At 38.5% G+C, this 24,303-nt stretch overlaps 1 protein-coding gene across 1 annotated transcript in view; it reads left to right on the top strand.

Moving 5' to 3' along the window:
• The window catches only part of LOC126184801 (calsyntenin-1), a 71,978-nt gene that overhangs the window by 15,605 nt on the left and 32,070 nt on the right, over positions 1-24,303 (top strand). The window contains exons 3-10 of the mRNA XM_049927386.1: positions 6-127; positions 2,525-2,733; positions 3,797-3,943; positions 4,280-4,471; positions 5,968-6,231; positions 8,833-8,960; positions 19,178-19,355; positions 23,597-23,770. Coding sequence (XP_049783343.1) covers positions 6-127; positions 2,525-2,733; positions 3,797-3,943; positions 4,280-4,471; positions 5,968-6,231; positions 8,833-8,960; positions 19,178-19,355; positions 23,597-23,770 — 1,414 coding nt within the window. The remainder of the gene's footprint in view (positions 1-5; positions 128-2,524; positions 2,734-3,796; positions 3,944-4,279; positions 4,472-5,967; positions 6,232-8,832; positions 8,961-19,177; positions 19,356-23,596; positions 23,771-24,303) is intronic.

The raw sequence follows: 24,303 nt of genomic DNA, 5'->3' as shown, positions 1-24,303 counted from the left end.
TGTAGATCATCCTGAAAAACCAAGGTGAAGCTGAACTGCGTGCTAGGAAAGCCTTGAACTGCGAGAAGAGGAAAAACTATAAGTTTGACATCGCTGCTGTTAGCTGTTCAGGGAAAGTGTCTCAAAAGTAAGTACTACAACTTTTACTCTGAACTGTGTGTAGAGTTTTAAAATTTTGATTGTGAATATTCAACCACTTAACTCTGAAAGAAAGCACCTTGAGAATATATTTTTGTGATCCTTTAAATTTGGTTGACCTATTAATGTTCTTTAATGCGAAAGGTAGACTGTTTTGAAATATCACACATCTGAATTATTAACCCCAATGCAGTGAAGCTTTTGTCCTTGTGAGAAACTGCTTTCTTTGCGAGTTAGTAACCCACGCACTTCTATCTCCACACTGCCCCCATATGTATTAAAATTTTTTGGAAAGCGTTCAGAGAAATAAATTTTGTGTTTGAATTTGTATAAATAGGCAGTAAAATCAGTTTGAATGATGTGACCTGTTTGGTTCTTATGTGAAAGACCATAAACAGGATTTTCCCTCTCTCTAAGTCAAGAAGTAACATTCTGAATTTATATATGGGGTGTTGGGGAAATGAATGCTTTTATTGGTGTCTGAAAACAGGTAGTAAACAGAGTTACATCAGTATTCAATTCCTTGTAGACTAATAGTTATACCTGTTAAGAGTAGTATGTTTTTAGGTTTGTTATTATCTCAAAGTATGCATGGCACAAGTAAGCCGTTAACCTTCTACCGATCACATGTTGTGTTCCGTACAGCAACTAGATGCGTACTGACGTGAAAGCAGAAAAACACCGCAACTAAGGGGTGGGGAGGGGTAGGTGGCAAGAAGATTGTCATGATGATATCTGGCACCAATATTCAGAAAAGCTGACCAGAAATGATGGGCACTGAAAATGAGCGAAGTACAACAGTGCAACCGGTGGAGGTTAAATGTTAATTTTACCTGTGGGACGCAGGTCAGATATTTATTGAAGTGTGAACGCAAAATATATATTGACAAGCATAGTCCACTTTGCTGTGCAGTTACAACTGTGCAGAAAACATCTGATAATAAATTGTGACGTGTTTGTGGGAAGTCAGAGAAGAAAAACAACTAACACACTGAAGTTAATACAAATTATGGTACCAGTGATCACAATTCTGTACCTGTATCCTTAACCCCCTGTATTTAATTGTTAACACTCAAGCCAGGAATCATCATAGGCACTTGCACATCATGAGCACCTGCATTGGTGATAACCCAATCATAATAATCACAACAGTTGCAGTTTAACAGGTAAAACTGTGATACTCTGCATCTACTAATGACAGGCAACACTGCAAAGTGTAGGCATTTCTATGCTGACACACCATTAAGATCTTTTTCTGGAAGTGCACGAGTCGGAATAAATCGGGAACTATAAATTCTGTCTACAGAAAGAAAAAAATATGTAAAGTGATACATGAAAATATTTGAAAGGCTATAAATAATTCAGTGCATAGTGTGTTTATTGTTTATCAAGCCAGTGAAAGGCAAAGGAATGTGCGCGTGTAAACATCAGGTAGCATCTTGTAACAAAACTGCTGGAAACCCACAGGAAGAAAACTGTATTATAGGCTTTGTTTCATTGATTGCTTCCAGTTGTATCACACTGAAGGTTCATGTTAAGTGATTGTGTGTGTTTGAAACACAATAGAGGTCTGTTGTCAACAATATCCGAAATTTTAATTATTTTTGACAAATAATTCCTTCACTAGAGCAATGTAAATAAACTGCATTCCTGTTCCTGTTAGCCACATAATCTAATGCCAGTAGGCTAGACGTGAGCATGCAATGTACCATCTTGAAAGGTTCAAATAACATTAACAGATGGCTTAAGCCTTAAAGTTTATAGGTGAGGACCACTTGTTCAGATTAAAGATTCTGGTTCTGTTTTTCCCTACTGACAGAACTAATTATTTATAGTACTGATACTTGGCACTATGTGGTTACTATCAGTCTCTAATCAAATGATGATCCTAGTTTCACCATAATCTTTCTAGTGTGATACCACTGAAGCCAAGTTTGCTCCGTTACATGTGAAGTATTTGCAGTGCATGCAGCCTTAGTTTTCACTGTAAATATTAGATAGTTGTAATTATAAACACTGTTGAATATGTACTTACTGTACCAAAAGAAAAGAATGGCATCTATTACATGGTATTAATGTTATCTTTGCACAAAATGCTGTGCACAATGCTGTAACTAATTTTTCATCTTTTACCCAGTGAGATAAAAATTATGACAAAAGGCGAAGTAAAATTTGAAAAAAAAAATTTTTTTTTCCTTGACTACTCCCTGTTCTGGAAAAAAAATTGTGATGTGTAAAAGGTGGTGGGTAGGAGTTACTGATTCATATCTGTATGTTCTTAAAAAAACTTATAAAAGATGAGCATGAACCATATTTACAAAATAATTTGTGATGTGACTCTAAAATCATCTGTTGAATATGAAACTAATTAAATTAATTTTCTTAGTGCCACAGTTCACATATCGGTTGTGGATATTAATGAGTACCCACCAACATTTTTGGAGCCTTCATATGTAAATCAGGTCGACGAAGGTAGATTGTATGAAGAAATAGTTCGTGTGGAAGCAACTGATAGGGACTGTACCCCAAAATATGGAGATGTTTGCAAATATGAAATCCTGACAAATGACCAGCCTTTCACCATTGATAATGAAGGTATGTAAAAAAATAAGCATTTAAAAATAATATATTTATATAGTGGTCCATAATAGTTGTTCCTTGAATCAATCACTGCTATTAGTCTAATAATTTTTGGATAACACTAACCATGTGCAAAATTCATGGAATGTTTTTTTTTTTTTCCGTAATCCACTGTAATATTGATTTTGGAGAGCGCTAATGATGTCAAATTTAAATTTGAGTAGTATACATTAATCTAGTCATCCGAGTGATCTGCCATGAAAAGTATAGTTTATGGCCTTAATATTACATGTGGATAGTTTCGGAACCCTCTCTCTCTCTCTCTCTCTCTCTCTCTCTCTCTCTCTCTCTCTCTCGCGCTCTCCTCTCTCTCTCTCTCTCTCTCTCTCTCTCTCTCTCTCTCTCTCTCTCTCTCCTCTCTCTCTCTCTCTCTCGCTCTCTCTCGCTCTCGCCGCTCTCTCTCTCTCTCTCTCTCTCTCTCTCGCTCTCTCTCTCTCTCTCCTCTCTCTCTCTCTCTCTCCCTCTCTCTCCTCTCGCTCTCTCTCTCTCTCTCTCTCCCTCCCTCTCCTCTCTCTCTCTCCCTCTCCTCTCCCTCTCTCTCTCTCTCTCTCTCCTCCCTCTCCCTCTCTCTCTCTCTCTCTCTCTCTCTTCGCGCTCTCTCTCTCTCTCTCTCTACTCTCTCTCTCTCTCCTCTCTCTCTCTCTCTCTCTTCTCTCCCTCTCTCTCTCTCTCTCCTCTCTCTCTCTCCTCTCTCTCTCTCGCGCTCTCTCTCTCTCTCGCGCTCTCTCTCTCTCCTCTCTCTACTCGCGCTCTCTCCTCTCTCTCCTCTCTCTCTCTCTCCGTCTCTCTCTCTCTCTCTCTCTCTCTCTCTCTCTCCTCTCTCGCTCTCTCTCTCTCTCTCTCTCTCTCTCTCTCTCTCTCTCGCCGCTCTCTCTCTCTCTCTCTCTCTCTCTCTCTCTCTCTCTCGCGCTCTCTCTCTCTCTCTCTCTCTCTCGCGCGCTCTCTTTCTCTCTCTTTTGTATTATGATTTATAAGCACAGCATTTGTATAGGCACTAAATGTTTCTTGCAATTTGCAGGAGCAATTCGTAACACAGAACCACTAGATTATGAACGAAGTCACAACCATATTCTATCTGTTGTTGCTTATGACTGTGGCATGAAACAATCTGTGCCTGTCATGGTAACAATAAAAGTGAATAGAGTGTGCAAACTTGGATGGAAAGGTAAGTTTTCCTGTTTGTATTATTGCACATTGTAAATGAATTTTCACTTTCCCATCAACTGTGAGTTCTGTTTCAATGAGACATCTTCAGAATTTCACGACTGTGTAACAGTCATTTTATCTTTAGCGCTAAAAGATATTTAAATGAGAAAAATTCTCTTAGAGTGTGTAATGTTTGTCATAGTTCTAAAAGTAGTTAGTTTCACCATAAATCTTTGCTAGACTTCAAATAGTGATTAGTTTTGTTTCCACATATATGTATACCTCAATCGGTGGGTTGTCTTCAAATTTAAGTAATTGGTTTATAGTTTTACATATAATGTGTGTATAATTGTAGGTATCCCTGAAAGAATAGACTATGCACCTGGAACTGGTCGACAGGATTTATTTCCTGATGCTGATTTAGAATTGTGTGATGTGCCCTGCAATGTTAGAAGTGTTGAGGCCAAACTTAGTCTTGCTACTTCTCATATTGGAAAGGGATGTGACAGAGACACGTACTCTGTTCAGAGCCAACGTAAACTTTGTGGTATGTATGCAAAAAGTTTTTCGTAAAATAAAACCTGCTCTGCTACTAATACATCATCAGAGGTCTCATTTGAAAGTTTTTAAGCCTCCAAAACAGAATTAGACCAAATATGATAAATGTTGAGTTCCTTTACAAATTATGGGAAATTAAATTCTGGTGTTTTTAAACCTATGGTGACTGCAGGTAATTGTAACTTCTAGTGCTTTTCTAAAACGGGTAAAGCAGAAATTTTAGATGCACTTTTAGTGGCAGTTATTTATTATGTGCAGTTGGTGTGAAGACTTAAGAGACCTAAATTGTTTTGTTTCTTTGTTTGAAAGCAACAGTGTAAAACTTTTAGAGAAACTAATACTGAGTGTAACTCTGAAACACAAATTGTCATATCAGAAATACTTCCAATAGTGTAAGTTGACTTTTAAATTTTTTGAAATTTTTGTTGACTATAAGATGTGCAAACATACGACATAATGTGTGATTTGAACTTCTTGTTCTTAATCTGTAACTGAAGCATTATCTCTACCTGTCCAAAAACTTCAAAAAGCAGAAATGTTTTTATTTTTATGTGGAGATACTATTGGAAAAAATGTTTGAGTCCATAGTATCTCTCTTTATATAACCAGGATACTGAAAACATAGGGAGTAAATTATTGTTAAGCACTCAGCCTGAAAATTTGAACTATAGTCCTGGTTCTGGCCTTAACATTTCATTTAAGTGTGTAGATCACAGTCGTGTAAGACATGGTGTGCCAGTTTTGAATGTTTCGAGCAGAACGGTATTCACAGTTCTGTGTATTTAAAGAGCATCCCACACTACTAACCTTTTATTGTTGCAGGTGGAAATTGTAGGTGAGATGAGTGTGGAATAATTAGTTAGTTAATGAACTGTTGCACTCCATCTTATGCTATGGTGTAACACTCTTTTTAAGTGCTATGAGCAAGTACAATAAAGGAATGTTGTCCTGTGATAGTTTTGATTCAGTAGTGTATTCCTACAGGAGTTATCATCATCACAGTTAAGGTGAAAGATGAGAGGTGCTCTTTTGTCTTCAATTAGCCAGATGATTTGTTACATAAGCTGCAGTGTATTGGCTAGAAACTCAAGTAACACAAAATACTAATTGATTGAGTAGATACCTTTATTATGTGGTTGTCACCTCAAATTTATATAAGCTCAGACTTATGCTAAACAAAACTGAGGTCCTTCTCCATGTTCCGTGCCCATTTCCAGCCTATTTACTGATTTCTTTCTTTTTTAAAATTTCATGAACATTTTACCTATCACTAAAATCGATGTATTGTGCATATCTTTATAAGACCCCTATACACACACATTGTTTTCACGTGGTGGTGGTGGTGGTCTGTCACAATGTAATTTGTGGATAACTATTATCGTAAAAGTAATTGTGTAATAAAATGTCTTTTGGGTGTCAGTTATTTAATTTTAATATTTGCTATTTGTTCATATTACACATTTAATAATGTTAAAATATTTGCAGGAGCAAGTATGGAAAGTATTGATTTGTTGCCAAGTCCTGGAATAGGATCTGAATGGACAAAGTCTCTCCCAACAGATGAAGGAAGAGAGTCAGATCAGATTTTTGAATTTGATGGTGTTAGCTCTGCCGTGACTATTCCTTCTGATGTCATGGACCATAATTTATCTCCTGTTTTCACTATTGCAACATGGATGAAGCACAAACAAAATCCTGACCAGGATAAACATGTCAAGGAGCACATACTCTGCTCAGCTGATGACCATAGTACGTCATTTTAATTTCATTAACTTTATTTGAATAACCAGCTGTTGCTGCACTGATCAGTAATATACTGGCTTAAAACTGTGTTGAAGTAATTTTTCTTTCAAGTGTCTTAATATAACCATCTGTGAGCTTATCATAATGTTGTGATTCAGTTGATATTTCATCAAAATAATTTACCATTAAATATTTTATAATGTTGCAATTGATGATGCAAACTAGTTAAAATTCATTAACATTTTTGTGGTGTCATAGCATGAAAGACATTTAATTTAGTAGGTAGTGTTCATGCTGGTTGTAGAAAAGCTGTTTGATGACGAATAGCTAGTCAGATCAGTCTGCGCCATGTATTCACAGTTTCTGCAATGTTAATCTTTGAGCAAATAAAACAAGTAATATCTTTGAATTTGGATTTTTAATGTAAATTATATACAAGATCTAAATTTTGTTGAAGAAATTCGTCAAACAATCCAATGTTGTGCCTATACAAATGTGATACTCCAGAAGATATTAAGATTATAACCATAAAACTACCAAAGAACTTTCTTGGACAATAGAGTTGTGTTAATGTAAAGTATTTAACATTGTAAAAAAGCTTTCAAAATAGCAATTTTATTGCCCAGATCACTGTTGATACATATTGTGATTACTAGTTTCAGCAAAGTTGTATTGCCATCATCAGACACGTGAATTATAAACCAAAAGTGTGGCACAGTGCCATCTGGCCATTGAAAACATGAAGGTAAACACACAGAAAAGTAATTCCCATGCAACACTGAGTACACGAAAATAAAAGCCATACCTATGTCAGCAAGGCACAAAGGTGTGAAGTACATCAGAAAGAACACATCCACTGCTGTCAGATGTGTGTATGTTGATAACCAGGAGCTAGTTAACACACAGTGTGGCAACAGTGGATGTACTCTATCTGATGTATTTGACACCTCTGTGCCTTGCTGATAGAGTTACGGCTTTTATTTTAGTGTACTTAGTGTTACAGTGGAGTTTTCTGTGAGTTTATATCCATGTTTGCAATGGCCAGGTGGCAATGCACCACATGTAGGGGCTTTATAATTCATGTATACTGTGATCGGAAGATAGCAATATAACTTTGCTGAAACTAGTAATCAGGATATGTATCAACAGTGATGTGGGCAATAAAACATCTATTTTGGAAGTTTTTTACATTGATACAGAAACTACTCCCCTTAAAATGTCAGGTGATTATATAACATTGCTTTCAAAAAACAAAATTTACCATAGTAGTCCTTCTGGGTACATATAATAAAAAGAATAGATAAGAAAGATGTCTAGCTTCATAACATGTGTCGACTGTCTTGGTTGTTTAAATGATTATTCTTAAAGTATTTGTGTGTGTGTGTGTGTGTGTGTGTGTGTGTGTGTGTGTGTGTGTGTGTTTTTTCAAATGGATCAACTGAAATGCTGTCGTATAATTCTTCGGCTTGGGCAATCACACCAGTGTAAAATAATTGAAGTTACAAGAGGAATCTGCTACTACACTTCCAGTCTTCAAGGTATGGTTGGCAAAATGCATATGTGCCCATTATCTTCAAAAATCCACAGAAGATTCAATGAGACAAAAATTATGATTAGGTGTGCAATGTGGTATAGGGTAATTAGTGTAAGTGTGTGAATTACCTGAGGCTTTAGGTATATTAGATGAGAGTTGTATATTTTACATAAAGAATTATCTACAAGAAAGCTTTGTGCAAGCTAGGTGCTACATTTATTGAATACTGGCAAAAATCAAATCAAAAAATCAATTTCTTAGTAGCGTTCATGCTGTTTAAAAAGATTCACCAATGCTTTGTGCAAATATGGTAGTGAATGAGCTGTAATAAGCCAATAGCCCTGTGGAAAGAGAAGCTATCAACTTAATGTACCATGAAGTTTATGACCAAAATTTTCTGGGATAAAAAAGGATTTTTGTTCTTGATTGCCTATATAAGCCGTCTGGAAAAATTGAGGTAGTATTAAAAAAATCCACTCCATATTCAAGATTCAGCAGCTGCCGGCTACCATCTATTCCTACATGTGAAGACCTATGCACTTGGAAAACATTGCTGTCCAGTGACACAGTTACGTCTTATGTTGCGTGTGGATAGTTTATAGATGTGGATCAAGTTTACTGACCTAAAGAGTGTCTTCATTGAAATAGAACTGGAGTTTTTACACACAAAATATGCTTTCACTCACAGGGTGAGAACTTTTCACTAGGCATATATCAAAGTGGACAATATAAATGATAATTTCCTCAAATGATTTACAATATCGCTTAATGTGTTGTGCTTTGCTGTATTTCTGTCTCTTGTTACAGCAGGAACTGAAAATTGAAATTGTCTACTAAATATGTCAGAATTTTTTTTCATATCTATAAATTCATGAATTGTCTTTTTAGAAGATACTTTCTCAGAAGACTTAAGACATTATAGCCAAAAATGTGTCAGAGACAATACAATCATTCCAAAGACATTTAAGGTCTTACAAAAATAAAGTTAATGACCTTACTGTTTAATTAACCATATTAATTTATTGAAGGTTTGTATACAATATATCTCAATCTAAAATTACTTTCATTTACAGATATGAATAGACACCATTATGCTTTGTTCGTCCGGAACTGCCGTTTAATCTTACTTCTTCGTCGAGACTTTTCTGAAGGAGATCTCAATATATTTAGACCGGCAGAGTGGAGGTGGAAATTATCTCAGGTGTGTACCATTCTTCATAATTTTTGTGTGTGTTGTTTGAATAGGCAGTCCAAGTGAGTAAAAGGTTTGTAATAATCTATTGTAGTACAGGGATATTATTTTATAATTTTATACTAATGTGTGTTTGATAGATCAACTAACTTAAGGTTAGATGAGCAGAAGCAAATGAAATAATAATCCCAACAATTTTCCAAGTCACTAGCTGAAATTTTTCTGCAGTATACAAAGACTTGCTATATTAATGTTATTGAAAGAAAATCCATTATTCTTTACATAGGAAATATGACTTTTCACTTTTCTTTAAAGAAAAGAAGTAAATGGTTTTTATCACAAGTAGGTGAGACTCGTATATATACTGTGTGTACTAGAAATCAGAAATGAGTTCCGTATACTCTCTTTAAACTCTCCAGTGAGTCCTGTGGCAGCATTTCCAAACTTGCCGTCCCATTGTGCTCGTAGCCTCGACCCTAAAGTCCCCACCTGTGCCCACTTCTCACTCAATTCTGTCGTCAGGTACAAGTGGATGCGACTCACTCAGAAAAGAGTGAGTACACAAGTTCGCAAGTGTGATCGTGGGCTTGAGGCATTTCCACTAAGTACATAACCTTTTTGTAAGAGTTTTCCACCCTTAAAATGTAAATTCCTTTCACACAGTCACGATTTTAGCTATAACCATTTTCAAGTGCAAGTTGACATGTTGCAAAAGTCTGGCAGTGCGAGGCACATGGGAAACTGCAATCACTTTAAGTTGGCATATTTGAATCATTCGGTGTCAAAGGCATGCAACAAATTATGCATGGAAAGATGGTAAGTTGCACTATCTAAGAATCTCATTGTGTTCCTAGAGAATTTGTGTTCTATTGTTTGAGCTCAGGTATCACTGGTGAAGCATGACTCGAACTGTTCAAACAGGTTGTTACTGTTCAGCAAATCTCGGCTTCTGTTCTATCTTTTGATCGGCCTCCAATCTAGTGACATTTGTTGGTACTATATCCAAACCTACCTTTGTGTTTGTAGGGCACTGTGGATTTTAACAGTCTGTGTACTGGCCCAATAAGTGGAGTAAATGAGTTTATAAATACATAATGATCAGTGATGAATATCATATTTAAATACAATAGCACGTTCTACGTGGAATCGTACTGCTGTTTGGTATGGAATATTTTATAACAGCATTCCACGCATAACACCACAGAGCACCCTTCGCACTAATAACGTGTCTCCTTGGAACATACTTTTCCACATTCTTTCTGTGGTTTTGAAGAAGAGACATGACATACATGAGAGGCATATATTTTGCTTGTGGATGGCAAATGTTACAGGAAATTTCTCTATCAATTTGCCTACAGGTCTGTTTTGGTTTCTTGGAGCTATTGCCATATGATGTTGAGCCATCTGTGTAGCAAGGTGTGTAATGAAATCAGTTATTGTAATCTTCTTGGTCTGAAAGGAATTGTGTAGTGAAAATGCATTCAATACTCATAGTAAGAGCAAATTAAAAAATAGCTTCCACCACAGTTTTACAGTTCTGTGCATGAACGTATTGTACTGCAGCTGCTAGTCTCAAAGGTACTCTCCAACCTTGGTCATTTTATAATCTAAGATTTGAAGTGGCTTCATTACTTCAACTCCCTTCCTTTTTGTGTGTTATGCAAAAGTGGACAATGAATATACATCCTTTGTGTCTCCTACCACTTCATTGCCAAGACTTTTCCTTTACATCTTTTTGTCATTTCACCCTTCTTCAATTTAGCTGTAAATAGATCTCTAAGCATTGACTTTCTGCTTTTATTCACAGTCCCTACAGTACCGATACCTTCGTGAGATAACTGCTCAGAGAGTTCTGGACTAGAATGGAATCTATCTAAATAAACATTATGTCCTTTGTTCGAGCAATTACCGCTAGACATCAACCTCATAACAACTGTTGAAGATGAATTGTCATCACTGTTGTGTTTTCCAGCGTAAACTTCGAAGTTTATGACGTAGTCTCTGTTTGCTTCAGCAGGCGTGTATGACTTCAGTCCATACTTCTGTGATTTATTCTGCATGGAAGTACAAAAACTGACTCAGCCATGAAATGGGCATATACCTTCATCAGTAGTCAGTTTTTCAGGAGGGCAATAAGTTGGAACGCATCTCTCATTCAAATTATTGTAGCAAGGAAGCACTTCGAAAACTATATAAAAGCTTTGTTCTCCTGGTTTCTTTTGATCAGAGTTGACAATACCTGCACGAAACGTAAAGACTTGTTACCTGTGGACAAAAATTACAGCTGGAAACATTGTTAGTGCTCCTGTGATATGGTAATTTTGGCCTACGTGGCATGCTCGTATGAAACACAATGCCCAAGAAGCATCTAATTTCAGCAAGAGAAACTGGCTTCCAGGAATTGAGTACTGAATAAGGTTTCTTTCAATTGTTTGTGATGCATAGAGATTCGTTTGTGACTGCAGTTACTTTATGTCATCAGTTATGACTATACTAACTCAATCAAGCACTGAACTCAAGCAGTCAGTGTCTGCGAGAATTTGTCTCAGAGTTGTGTTGACTGGTATTACTGGACCAGCATCACATTCATTTGTGGAAGGAACAGTAGCACTATACGTAATGTCATTATCACTACTGCAGCTCTCGGATGAGATTAGCAAAATACGCTGGCCTGTAGAACCTGAGGGCTTGGCAGTTTTGGAAGGGCATGCTGCCCGTAGAATCTATGGGCTTGGCATTGAGTGTGTTACTAATAAAATTAACCGTGAAACCCAGAGTAAAGTATCTTCTTTGTTATGTCATATGTAACAATAGCAACTAATCATTAAATAAGTATTTACAGTCGTTTTTCTGTCAAATTCTCGAGCTTTCACTTGGTGTGCAATTTAGTAACGTCTGATCGTTCTCAAATACGAGTATTGGGACAGTAATTGCAAGGAATTAGTCAGTTTCTGATGAGGTATTTCTTTGCTCAGGCATGTAATTTTTTGTTAATTATCTTCATTCTTTCATCTGAATGTAGAAATATGAAGTAAATTGGCCAAGTACTTTTCAAAATGATAGGTAACAACTTCTGTTGTTCATATGTTTTATGAAACTTCCTGGCAGATTAAAACTGTGTGCCGGACCGAGACTCAAACTCGGGACCTTTGCCTTTCGTGGGCAAGTGATCTACCATCTGAGCTACCCAAGCACGACTCACGCCCCGTCCTCACAGCTTTACTTCTGCCAGTATCTCGTCTCCTACCTTCCAAACTTCACAGAAGCTCTCCTGCGAACCTTGCAGAACAAGCACTCCGGGATAAAGGATACTGCGGAGACATGGCTTAGCCACAGCTTGGGGGATGTTTCCAGAATGAGATTTTTCACTCTGCAGCGGAGTGTGCGCTGATATGAAACTTCAGCACTTGCCCGCGAAAGGCAAAGGTCGCGAGTTCGAGTCTCGGTCTGGCACACAGTTTTAATCTGCCCGGAAGTTTCATATGAGCGCACACTCCGCTGCAGAGTAATCTCATTGTATATGTTTATGTACATTCATGTGCCACATTATGGGGTACCTTGTGATATCGTTTCAGACCACCTTTTGACCAGCATAGTGCAGCAACTCGGTATGGCAGGGCATGGACTCAACAAGCTGTTGGAATCCCCTGCAGAAATACAGAGTCATACTGTGTCTATAATTGTGAAAGAGTTGCTGGTGCATGATTTTGTGTACCTACTGACCTCTCAATTATGTCCCATAAATGTTCAATGGGACACCTGTCGGGCAATCCAGGTTGTCAAATCATTCCTCGAATTGTCCAGAATGTTCTTCAAACCAATCACGTACAATTGTTGTCCGGTAACGTGGCACATAGTCATCCATAAAAATTTACCATTGTTTGGGAACATGACATTCATGAATTACTGCAATTGCTTTGCAAGTAGCCAAACATCCAGAGGATCTAGTCCGTTCCATTTAAACACAGCCCACACCATTATGGAACTACCACCAGCTTGCTCAGTGCTTTGCTGATGAATTGGGTCCATGGCTTCCTGGGTGTCTGCGCCACACTCAAACCATACCATCAGCTCTTACCAACTGAAATCAGGACTCGCGTGATGATGTTGCTGTTTCCTGTCACCTAAGGTCCAGCTCATATAGTCACAAACCCAGGGAGGCGCTGCAGGCGATATGCTGTTAGAAAATTCACTTGCATTGGTCATCTGTTGCCATAGCCCATTAATGCCAAATTTTGCAGCACTGTCCTAATGGATGCAATTGTCATAAGTCTCACATTGACATCTGCTGCTATTTCGTGCAATGTTGCTTGTCTGGTAGCACTGACAACTCTATGCACATACCGCTGCTCTTGGTCGTCAAGTGAAGGTTGTCGGCCATTGCATTGTCTGTGGTGAGAAGTAATGCCTGAAATATGGCAATCTCTGCACACTCTTGACTCTGTATATCTCACAGTATTCAGTTCCCTAATGATTTCTGAAATTGAATGACCCATGCATCTAGCTCCAACTACCATTTTGCACTCAAAGTCTGTTAATTCCCATCATGCAGCTATAATCGTGCTCGAAACCTCCTTACATAAATCACCGGAGTACAAATGATAGCTCTGCCAATGCACTGCCCTTTCATACGGTGTGGTCGTGATAGTACTGACATCTAATATATGTGCTTATTTCTGACATTTATATATGTGCGTTATCGATACCTTGACTTTCATTTTTACCTTAGTGTATGTTAAAAAACATATAGCTTATTTGTGTCCAAATGTTCATTAGGGGATCATGTAGAAATTTGAAATAAATTGAATCAAGAATTTTCATCGTTTTGGTGGCAACCTTTTCCCTTTATAGATTACATACATATTTAGATGACGAAATATTATTTAGACAGTGATCTTTCTCTCATCTTGAAAGCCAAGTGTGCAGAATTTCATGAAAACTGGAGTAAAACTGTAGATTTGTATGAATTACAAATAAACAAGTGGACATTCTTCTTTATATATAATAGGTTTTTTGCAATATTTGGTGTTTTTTTTCCCCCCACATTTGGTGTCAATTTTTGCCAAATGCAGTTTTTTTCCAAGTGCAGTTTTCTTGCCAAACTCTCATCATTGTTTTGCAAAAATTTGTTTTTTTTTTTGCCACATTCGGTGTTGTTTTTTATGCATTTGGTTTCATATTTTTGTCAAACTCAGTGCTACTTGTGCAAAATTGGTGTTTTTTACTAAATTCAGTGTTCTCCTTTTTGCCATATTGTGCCAAATTCAGTGCTATTTTTTCCCAATTTCTGTATTTCTTTGACAGATTCTGTTTTGAACTGTATTTTTGTATTCAGTGGTTTTTTAACATTCAGTAACTATCATTTACAAATATTAGTAACAGCTGTCCTCAGATTTATAAAAATTTTTTATGGCAAAATTAAAAATTTTTCCGTGTCTCGGAAAAATTGCCATGTCACATTATTTCACTGAAAACCACTAATTTCATGTTGATTTTTGCATTATTGTTATCATGAAATTTTCCTGTCACTGTCTATCACTCATTTAGTCTCACTAATATTATCTGCAAGTTGCTCAAACATATGGCTAGCTGGCATCTGTGTTGGTACTTTTTCTCATGGTCTTTTGGCTCCATCCCAGGATGGTTTTTGCCAAGGCTGTTCTACTGCTGACAATTTGGTCTGAATTGAGTCTGCTAGCCAGTCAGCTTTTGCCTAGCATCAACACCTTATTGCTATCTTCTTCAACTTGCAAAAGGCTTATGACATCACATGGCATCACCGCATCCTCATTACCCTACATGAGTGGGGTCTCAGGGGTCTGCTCCATATTTTTGTCGAAAACTTCATCACACTATAGAATTAAAGTTGATGCTAATCGCTGTATCCCACATATACAAGAGAATAGGGTCCCACAGATCTCTGTAGTGTGGCTGCTCTTTCTAGTGGCTATAAATAACCTAGCTGCAGCTGTGGTGTCTACAGTGATACTGTTCCTGTGGGCTGATGGATTTATGTATTTACTGTTGCTCCTCAACTGTGGAATTACACTGCAGGATGACATATATAAGGTGCAGTTCTGGGCTCTCACCCTGGTTTCCGGTTTTCAGCCACCAAGACATGCATCGTGCGCTTCTGTCACTGTTGTACTGTACATCTGCACCCACAACTCTTAACTCAACGACTAGTTGATCAGTGTGGTGGAGTTTGACCACGTTTTGGGACTGGTCTTCAGTGCCTTGTTGATGTGGCTTCTCCATCTGTGCCAACTTAAGCAAACATGCTAGTTGCACCTTAATACTCTTAAGCTGCCTCAGTAACACCAGTTGGGGCAAAGACTGCTCTACACTTTGTGTGTAGAACAAGAACCAAACAAGTCATATTTCAATCTGTTTTTATTTATTTTTCTTTTAGCTACCAGTTTGACGAGTCAGGACTGTGTGCTTCAGCATACTTATCGACTCTTTCTCTCTTACTGAAGCATGCAGAAGTGTATGGTTAGTCATGCCTTACTGTTAGTACGCAAGGCAAGTACATGAGCTTTCTAGAGAAGCTACAGTTAACGGTACCCCCATCTACAGTCGGTATCCTGAAAGCCAAGGAGGCCAACCTGTGTGTTCTTCCCTGGGATGTCAAAGTGACCTGAGGGTCAACAACTAAGTGTCCAGCTTGCTAGAGGCCACAGAAGCAAGCTGAGGCCACAGAAGAAGATAGATGGTCACAAACAATGGGTGTTCAGGGTGGTAGTGGTCAATAGCCTGAAGAAAAACTGGGGGTGTCACTGTCGATTAAGAACATCTTGGCTTGGCAGTGATGATGGTGATAGGTTTGTGGGGCACTCAACTGCATGGTTATCAGCGTCCGTACAAATTCCCAACCTTTGCTCAGTCCAATCTCGCCACTTTCAGAATGATGATGAAATGAGGAGGACAGCACAAACACCCAGTCATCTCGAGGCCCGGGACCCCGTACTCGCGAAGCGAGAATGCGACCGCGAGACCACGAGCGGCGGACGTCTTGGCGGTGCAAGAATGAACTTGGCTGAGGGCTTAAGCACACTTTTGAACCTACAAATACATAAAGGATGGCTAGATACTGGTGGCAAAAAACAATGGGATCAACAGTGTGTTTTGGTCCAAAGGGTAGATTGAGACAGATATGAGGAAGGGGCAGACAAAATGGGGCTTATGTGACTGCTCCCTTGTAAGAGATGACAATGGGAGTAGCTGTAGTTTGGAGCAGATACCCTGTGTGGTGTTTGCGTTAAAGCAATGGAAGGAAGGAGGGAGGGGATGGGAGGGAGGGAGGGAGGAGGGAGGAGGGGTACCCACACCTCCACTATTAGGCTGGGCTGGTTCAAAAGGCACCTGTTTCTAGTTGGACCCCACAATGGTGCACAGAGTCCAGCATCTGCAACACTGAAGATGATGCCGAGCTATATGCCAGACTCCCATAACCGAGACAGGACAGGACTGGAACTTTGTAGAGTCTTCTAGGATCCATCACTGACTCGGGACAGCTGCTGATCAAACAGTGTGTAGAAAAAGAACCAAATAACAGCTTTATTTCAATCAGTTATTTATTTTTCTTTAAGCTACCAGTTTCAGCACTTCACTGGTGCCATTGCCATGCCCCTATGCAACTGAATTGACGTACCACAAAGCTTGGTGCAATACAAGAAGAGCCATCAAATCTGGATTCCACGAATATTCGTCCGAAGAAGGCAGCTAAAAACATGTTATCTTTGACCTGTTGTCTCTGACTGGCCATCTACACAGTTACTGTTGAACTGTTCGGGTATCCACTCCAAAAAAAATATTTATGAAATCCAAATTTTTTTATGTTAGTTCCTGGTGTATTACACCAAGTTATGTGGTACTTCCATTCACAGTGTGCACAGATTCTCACGGAATCTGGATGTATTTGACGGCTCCTGTTGTATCGCAACAAGCTTTGAGTGACAAGTGTTCACTGCACGTACAGGAGTCAAAGGATGGCACCAGTGATGTGCCAAAATTGGTAGCTAAAAGAAAAATAAATAAGAATGGCTCGAAATATGACTCGTTCGGTACTTGTTCGACACACAGTGTAGAGCAGTCTGTGCCCCAACTGGTGTCAATAATTGGAGACTTAGAACCCCTATTGGTGTGCCCTGGTTTCTCTGAACGAACTGTGAACCGTAACGGAGACCATTACTGTGTGGCAGTCTTCCTTCTATGCTTCTCGCAGGGAATCTACTGTTGTGTCGGCTTAGCATTGGGAATGAGGATCCACTGACGGTGGCCCACACCTTGCTGGAGTGCCCTAAGTTGGCCACCTTACGGTAAAACCATAAACTTGCTGACGTACTACCTCTGGTGCTAGCAGATGACACCAAAGTGGCTTATCGGGTTTTGTTTTGCCAGTGAAAGTAGTTTCTTCTCCTCTCTGTGACATAGAGCACATTAGCCTCGTCGGCCCCTTGAGGCGTTGGGAGTGCCCTGTTGCCTGCTCTGACCCAGGTGGTCCGTGGCTGCCCTCGGTGGTCCAGCCTGGCTCCTGCCCTTCCCACCTTTTTAATTCTTTCTTTCCCTTTTTTTTATCATTGGTTTACTGCCTTAATGTCGTTGCTCTCTTTCACGAGAATTTATCAACTTGTCTGTGTTACTAGTTTTTGTGGGATAACAGAGGGTATGGAAGCGCCAGTCAGATGCAGAGGGTGCGTCTCCCATCGTATGACTGTGTCCCAGGGGCCTCCAGCTGCTTTATGTGTGGGACAGCTCTCCTGCCTTCACCCATTTACCCCTCTCTCACTTCTACTTGCTTCTTTCTCTTGGTTTTCTTGATTCTCGGATATAATCGGGTTCGTCAGGCTTTGTCTTCTGCATCCTGCCTCTCTGGGGCTATTCCCAGCTGGACATATCTAGGATGGAGGGACCGTGCATTGGATGAAATTTGTATGTTTTTCATGTGACTTTTGGACTACAGCATGAAACTTACTTCCGACTTCACCTAATGGAACACATCTGCAATAGTATACTTTGCTTCAGTTAATTTTTGTCTTACACCTTTCACTGTCTCTCAAAAAGCACCATATTTAAAGGCCATTTGAACCTGACAATTAGTTGTTAAGCCTTGTTAATGCTACTTTACAGCAACAAGATCATATACTTGCCTTGCATACTAACAGTAAGTAATGACTAGCTGTACACTTCTGCATGCTTCAGTAAGAGAGAGAGTTGGTAAGTATGCTGCAGCACACAGTTCTGACTTGTCACACTTGCAGAACTACAGCAGAAATGAACTGATGGTGTAACAGTGGTGCCTTGATTTATAAAGTATGCAACCCTCAACATTAGACTTGTGCTCACTCTATTTCTGATCTCTAGTCCGTACACAAAATGTATAGCAATAGTTTCCTTTTCAAGGCAAAAGTTTTAAACTTCTGGAAGGGCCCTTGTGTTATAAAACTACTAAATTATATTTGTGACACGTAATTGTCTGACATTCTTACAGTACAATTTTTTCATTGTATTTATGTTATGCATTCTTTTTCTTTAGCAACCATCTAATTATCTCAGATTACACAGAAATACTTCAGAATTGATGTTTCCCAGTGTTGAAAGTGAGATGGAGCTATAACACCAAACTCTTTATTTTCATGGATGTGATCATTTTCAGCTTAATGTTTATCTCAGCCTAGTTAGTTAACCTTAGCATGGCATTAATTACGGCATAGCATTGTATAATGGCAGAAAAAGTTCGTTTGAAACCTTTATTATATATCAGTGTAACAGGTCGTGGTCTTGCAGGTTTGAATAAGGTTTAGGAACAGGCACATATAGTGGAGTTCACAAATTAATGTATATTCAGGTCAGATCTGGAGAAAAGAATTTACAAGAGTCTGAAATTTATTTATTTGTATATTTATTTATGTGGGGGGGGGGGGGGGCAGACAGTGTGTTTATTGGGACGTATTACTCACTTCTTGTTGTTTGAGATACAATCATATAACAATCATAACTGATTCCAGTCATACATTGGCCATCCTCAGCTTTTATTTGTGTGTAAAACTAGTTAGTATTATTTTTATGTTATGTGATTGCGTTTAAAATAATAATCAAATAGTCTCCACTTGTGTTGTTAGGGGTTAAAACATAGGTAAAATGTCTAAAGCTTTATTGATTTCAGCATACTTAAAATTTTCATGGCAATACAGTTATATGCACTGTTTAATCTTGTTAATCAGGTGTGTGATAATGAATGGCATCATTATGCAGTGTCTGTAAAATTCCCTGAGGTTACCCTATATGTGGATGGTCAGATGTTCAAAGCAGAGAAGAAGAATCCTGAAATCATAGATGATTGGCCACTCCATCATACAAAAGGCATCAATACTACACTCACTGTGGGAGCATGCTGGCAAGGTAAGGTCGACAGTTCTATTGTTACTCCCCATCCCAGCCTTACTAAAATTGTTTAATATAATAAGTTGATGAACTTGTAACTCTGTATTACCAGGTTTTTGCAGATTGCGTACTGTTTTGTGAGATTGCAGTTACAAGAGCAGTTCTTTCATATAAAGTTACTTCATGTTCAAGTAAATTAATCAGTAATTGAAGATCAGTTTGCACACCTAAGTGCAATGCTGGGAACTTTCCTCTAGTATTGCAATGCCATTGCTTTCCTTTTGTCAAGTAATGAACTGATTTACCCAGAGTGTGAGAGTTTAATGCTGATTTAAAACCACAGTGCATATTGCCATTTTTTAACTTATGCTAAACTTAGCCAGAGTTAAAGTGTCTCATTAATTTCCATAAAAATTGTTACACCAACCAGGGACAAAATTCAAACTCCTTGGAAATATAATAAAATATGCAACCAACTGGTACATACGTACATACATATATTCAATGTCCCTCAGATTAATGTGAACACCCATCAGAAGCCTGAATAACCACCTTTTGCTGTGTGGACCACTTCGAGACCTGCAGATAGAGAGCCAGTGAGGGTCTGGAAGGTACTGACAGGGATGTGTACCTATACTCACTCCAGTGCTGTGGCCAGCTGTGCTACGTTTCCCAGTTGATTATCCGTGGTGCGTGCTGCCTGATCGAGATGGTCCCACAGATTCTGAATTTGGTTTAAGTCCACGGGAAGTTTGATGGTCAGAGGAGTATGGTAAATGCACCCTGATGCTCCTTGAACCACACACACTACGAGGTGTGTGACATGTTGCATTGTCCTGGTCATGGATGCCACTGTGCTGAGGAAAAATAAACTGCATTAGGGGTGGACAGGTCCTCAAGGTCAATGTGTACTTACGTTGATTCATTGTGCCATCGAGAATCACTTGGAGAATGCCATGAAAACATTCCCCGGATCATAATGCTCCCTCATCTAGCCTGTACCCTTCAGACAATTGTTACACGGTGCTCGCATTCAGATGTTTCATGCCATACATGCCAACAGCCATTTGTCCGATGTAGCATAAGATGTCATTCATCTGAAGAGGCTACCTGTCACCACTCAGTGGGTGTCTAGTTCCGGTATTGGTGTGCATATTACAGCATTCGTTGTCGATGAACAGCAGTCAGCATAAGATGCATGAATTGAGTGCCTGCAATGGAGGCCCATACGCAGTAACATTTGCTGAATGCTCATTGAGGAGACACTGTTCGTAGCCCCTTGGTTCATCTGTGTGGTTAGTTGCTCATCAGTTGCATGTTTATTTGCCTGTACGCATCTCTGCAGCTGTCTTCACTTCTGTCATCTATGGCTGGTTGTGCACCACAGTTCCTTCGATGCCAGTTTTGGATACCACTGTTTTGACATGCACAGTATACTACAACCACAGCAGCACGTGAATAGTTTACAAACTTGGCCTTCTCAGAAATGCTTCCACCCTTGGTCGGAAAGCCAATGATCATGCCCTTTTGGATGTCAGATAAATCACTCCATTTCCTATTTATGAGAACTGCAGTGTTTTCTGAATCATTCGACCACTCCACTGCTAGTGCTGCCACCCATTGTCGGAGAGTGGTTATTGCATGTTGATGTCCAACGTAGGCAGTCGTCGCATTAATGGGACAAGAATGTGTATAAACCACATACATTTAGTTTATCATTATGGAGAGGTATTATTGTAAGACCTCCAGGTACAGGTGGGATTGACAAAAGCATGTTTGGGAATGTAGAATATGAGATATTTATTTAAGCAGATATGGGTAACATTAAGCTCACTTGATGAAAAAATAAAATACTGATAATAAAACTTTACAAGTGGAATGTGAACCTGTAAATTACTGTAATTTCTCATCTCTTCTTCTTCTTCTTCTTCTTCTTCTTCTTCTTCTTCTTCTGCTGTTATAGTAGACTGTTTGCACAGTCATAATTCACACAGTCCATGTGAAATATGGTAGGTGTGATTTCCTTATGAGGCATAATAATCATAAGAAGTAAATGATATGTTTATTTTTAACTATGCCATCACTTACATAAGCACTATTGCTACCTGAATGCACTCACAGCCACCCCAAAATCTATCAATTACACCAGAAGCACACCCTGGGTGCTTGTGATATCCATGGTACCTTGGAAACATAGTTTTCTCATAGTAATTTAAATGTATGGGAGTTGGTTACCCAAAATGAAATATTTAGACTGCCATGTAAACAGTATGGTTTATTTCCACTTTAGCAAACCATAGATGTTTCTATGATCAAAGATATTTCATGGAACTGCAGCCTAATGCAAGATTGCCTCAGAAAAGATCCCGCATGCTTAGGCCATAACTCAGTCCAGTTTCTATAGTGTTTTTCATAATACCTACTTACTGTAGAAAATGTAACTGTAGTTCCACATTAACTTTTTGGGCTTTAAATGTAACTCTGCCCAACCTTATGTGCCATAAGTTTTGTTTCATATCCTTAAAAATGTCAAAACCGAGTTTCTGTACATGAGAGTCTATGATGATCTCACATAGTTCACACATTCCATATAAATCTGTAAATTTTTTTAATATTTCAGCTTTTCAGGCAATCAGTGCTAAGTTACATTACCTTTTGCCTCAGAAATGAACATTCAGACTGATTCTGTCTTCAGTTACTTGCACTTCTCTGCTGGTTCTATCTTTTTGCAAGGCCTGTGATTATTGCTGTTTACATACTAACAATTAGAATGGTTGCCAGACATGTTGAGAAATCCTCTGGCAGACAAACCAAACTGGAAAACCTTGCCTGACTATTCTGTAAGCTCTGTTTAGGGATGTGTGGCCATTCACTGTGTGGTGACAAAGGAGATGTTTATCACTGAAGTAGTTCCAATATTTGTCATCACATGGTTAGTTGTGGAAGTGCTTAATGTGACCCAAACAACAAGGAAAATCTAATTGTGCTGTGATGGCCTCGTATCATAATGTATGACAACCACTTCCCTGAATTAAGATCTGGATTGGATTAATTACTTCTATGAAACAACATTGCCATCAACTTTCAAAATAAGTTAAAATATGTTTCCTAGATCTTTATCGTAGCACGTAATGTACCTTTCCCAGTATTGTTTTAAAAAGTAAAGCAGCCTTTAACCCAGAAATCGATTTTACAACAGAGTGCTTTGCTAGGTATTATTTTAAGTGGTATGCCAGTTATTAGACAACCTTGGAACTACAGTGCAACATGCTATTTTGCACATTAACAAATATATTGCTAGATGTAAAAAAATATTAGTGTCAGAAAAAATTCTAGGACTGGCTCAAAATTCAACCCTGGACCTTTGGATTTGTAATCTGATACCCACTTTGCTTAACAATGCTTATGCATATAAAAGAATTGCAAGTTCCACTGTGCTTGTAATTCCATATTCAGCTGTAGCACTTTTGTAACAAATCCCACATCTTGGTCTGGATCAAACAGTCCACTGGTAAGAGATGAAGAAAGATTTCTTCTGTTCCTCATGCTTAATAGAACACAATCAACCTTCCGGTGTGCAAACCAACCTTCTGGCTGCATTACCTCATAACAGTATTACTACAGGTGACATGAGTTGTCCCGAAAATAGTTTTGCATGCCCCAAATAACACATTTCTTTAACCCAGAATAAGGGTGAGTCACAATGGTAGTGCTAGTAATTACACATTTGTATCATTTCAGAGAGAATAATCCCAAAAGAGAGGATTTCTCTTCTTGCTGAAGAACTCTTGTTCCACTTGGCTGATCCACAACCTCATGTGTGCAGTTTTCTTGATCTTGGTTGAATGCCAAACTGTTTTGATCTCAGTGAAATATTAACCTCATAGCCTGTAAGTCACTGAGATTGATGCTTTCCTGTGTCACTTCTGCCATTGTTTTGCATTATTCTGTTTCCTGTTTAGTTCTCAAACTTGGTTGATATTGCATGAAAGTCTTCAGATAATTCGTTAAAACACTCCTTCTGTATCATTGCTTGGCAGTTACTGTTATTTAAGAAAGGCAGTAGTGCTGCTAAAGCAATAAAATGTGTTGTGATATTTCTTTAATACCTTGAATCATAGGTTGCAAGGAAAGTCATTCCTGGGATAAATATAGCATTTAATAACCCAGATACGAAGTGAGCTTGGCTGGAATTTTCCCTATGACATATTTTTACTCAAACTTTCATTATATACTTCAGACTGCATCTTGTTCTCCAGGTTCTGACAGCAAGATGAAGCATCATTTCAGAGGCTACCTAGCAGGTTTATCAATACTTCTAAATAAGACTGAGAAACCTGAAGTTCTTAGCTGCCTTCATAAATGTAAAGAGAGTTTAGAGGTACCTGCTATGGAATTACTGGAACCTGGAATGGAGCTGTTGACAAACAGTGGTGAGTAAAATAGGCAGCAAATTCAGTAATAGGGTTTGAAACTTTGCTTGAAAAATCTGTTCAGGAAATTTTAGTATTACTGCATGATTGATTCTGTTAAACTTTTTCGACTAACTTGATTTTCCTTATTTCCAAAGCAGATATTCTTCATTCAGTGCTGAAACGAAATAGTGAGCCATGTCTAAAAATCTTCAACAGTAGTAACTTTGTTTCATGTTGTGGCATTTGAGCAGCTTAATTAGAAACACAGAGTCACAGGCAATGAATTTTTGTTTAGCTGATGTCATGTCTACAGGGCAAGGGTTACAAGCCTTATCTCAAGCAAGAATTGTTTTGTGTGTTCATATTGAAGCTCTGAAATTTTTAATGTCTTTGTATGACAACCCCCCTTTTTGTTTACCACAGCTCATCATATTAATTTTATTAAAAGTATCTGTTAACATGAAACATTTTGTGTCATAAATATGGTTTATTGGTCATTAAGTTTGTCTTGGGTGTCTTATTTTATGTACACAGTTTAATCTCTTTTGCAG

The sequence above is a fragment of the Schistocerca cancellata genome, chromosome 4 (genome assembly GCF_023864275.1).
Source record: "Schistocerca cancellata isolate TAMUIC-IGC-003103 chromosome 4, iqSchCanc2.1, whole genome shotgun sequence".
NCBI lineage: Eukaryota > Metazoa > Arthropoda > Insecta > Orthoptera > Acrididae > Schistocerca > Schistocerca cancellata.
Note: the sequence above shows the minus strand (reverse complement) of the source record. Positions and strands in the feature narration are given on the sequence as shown.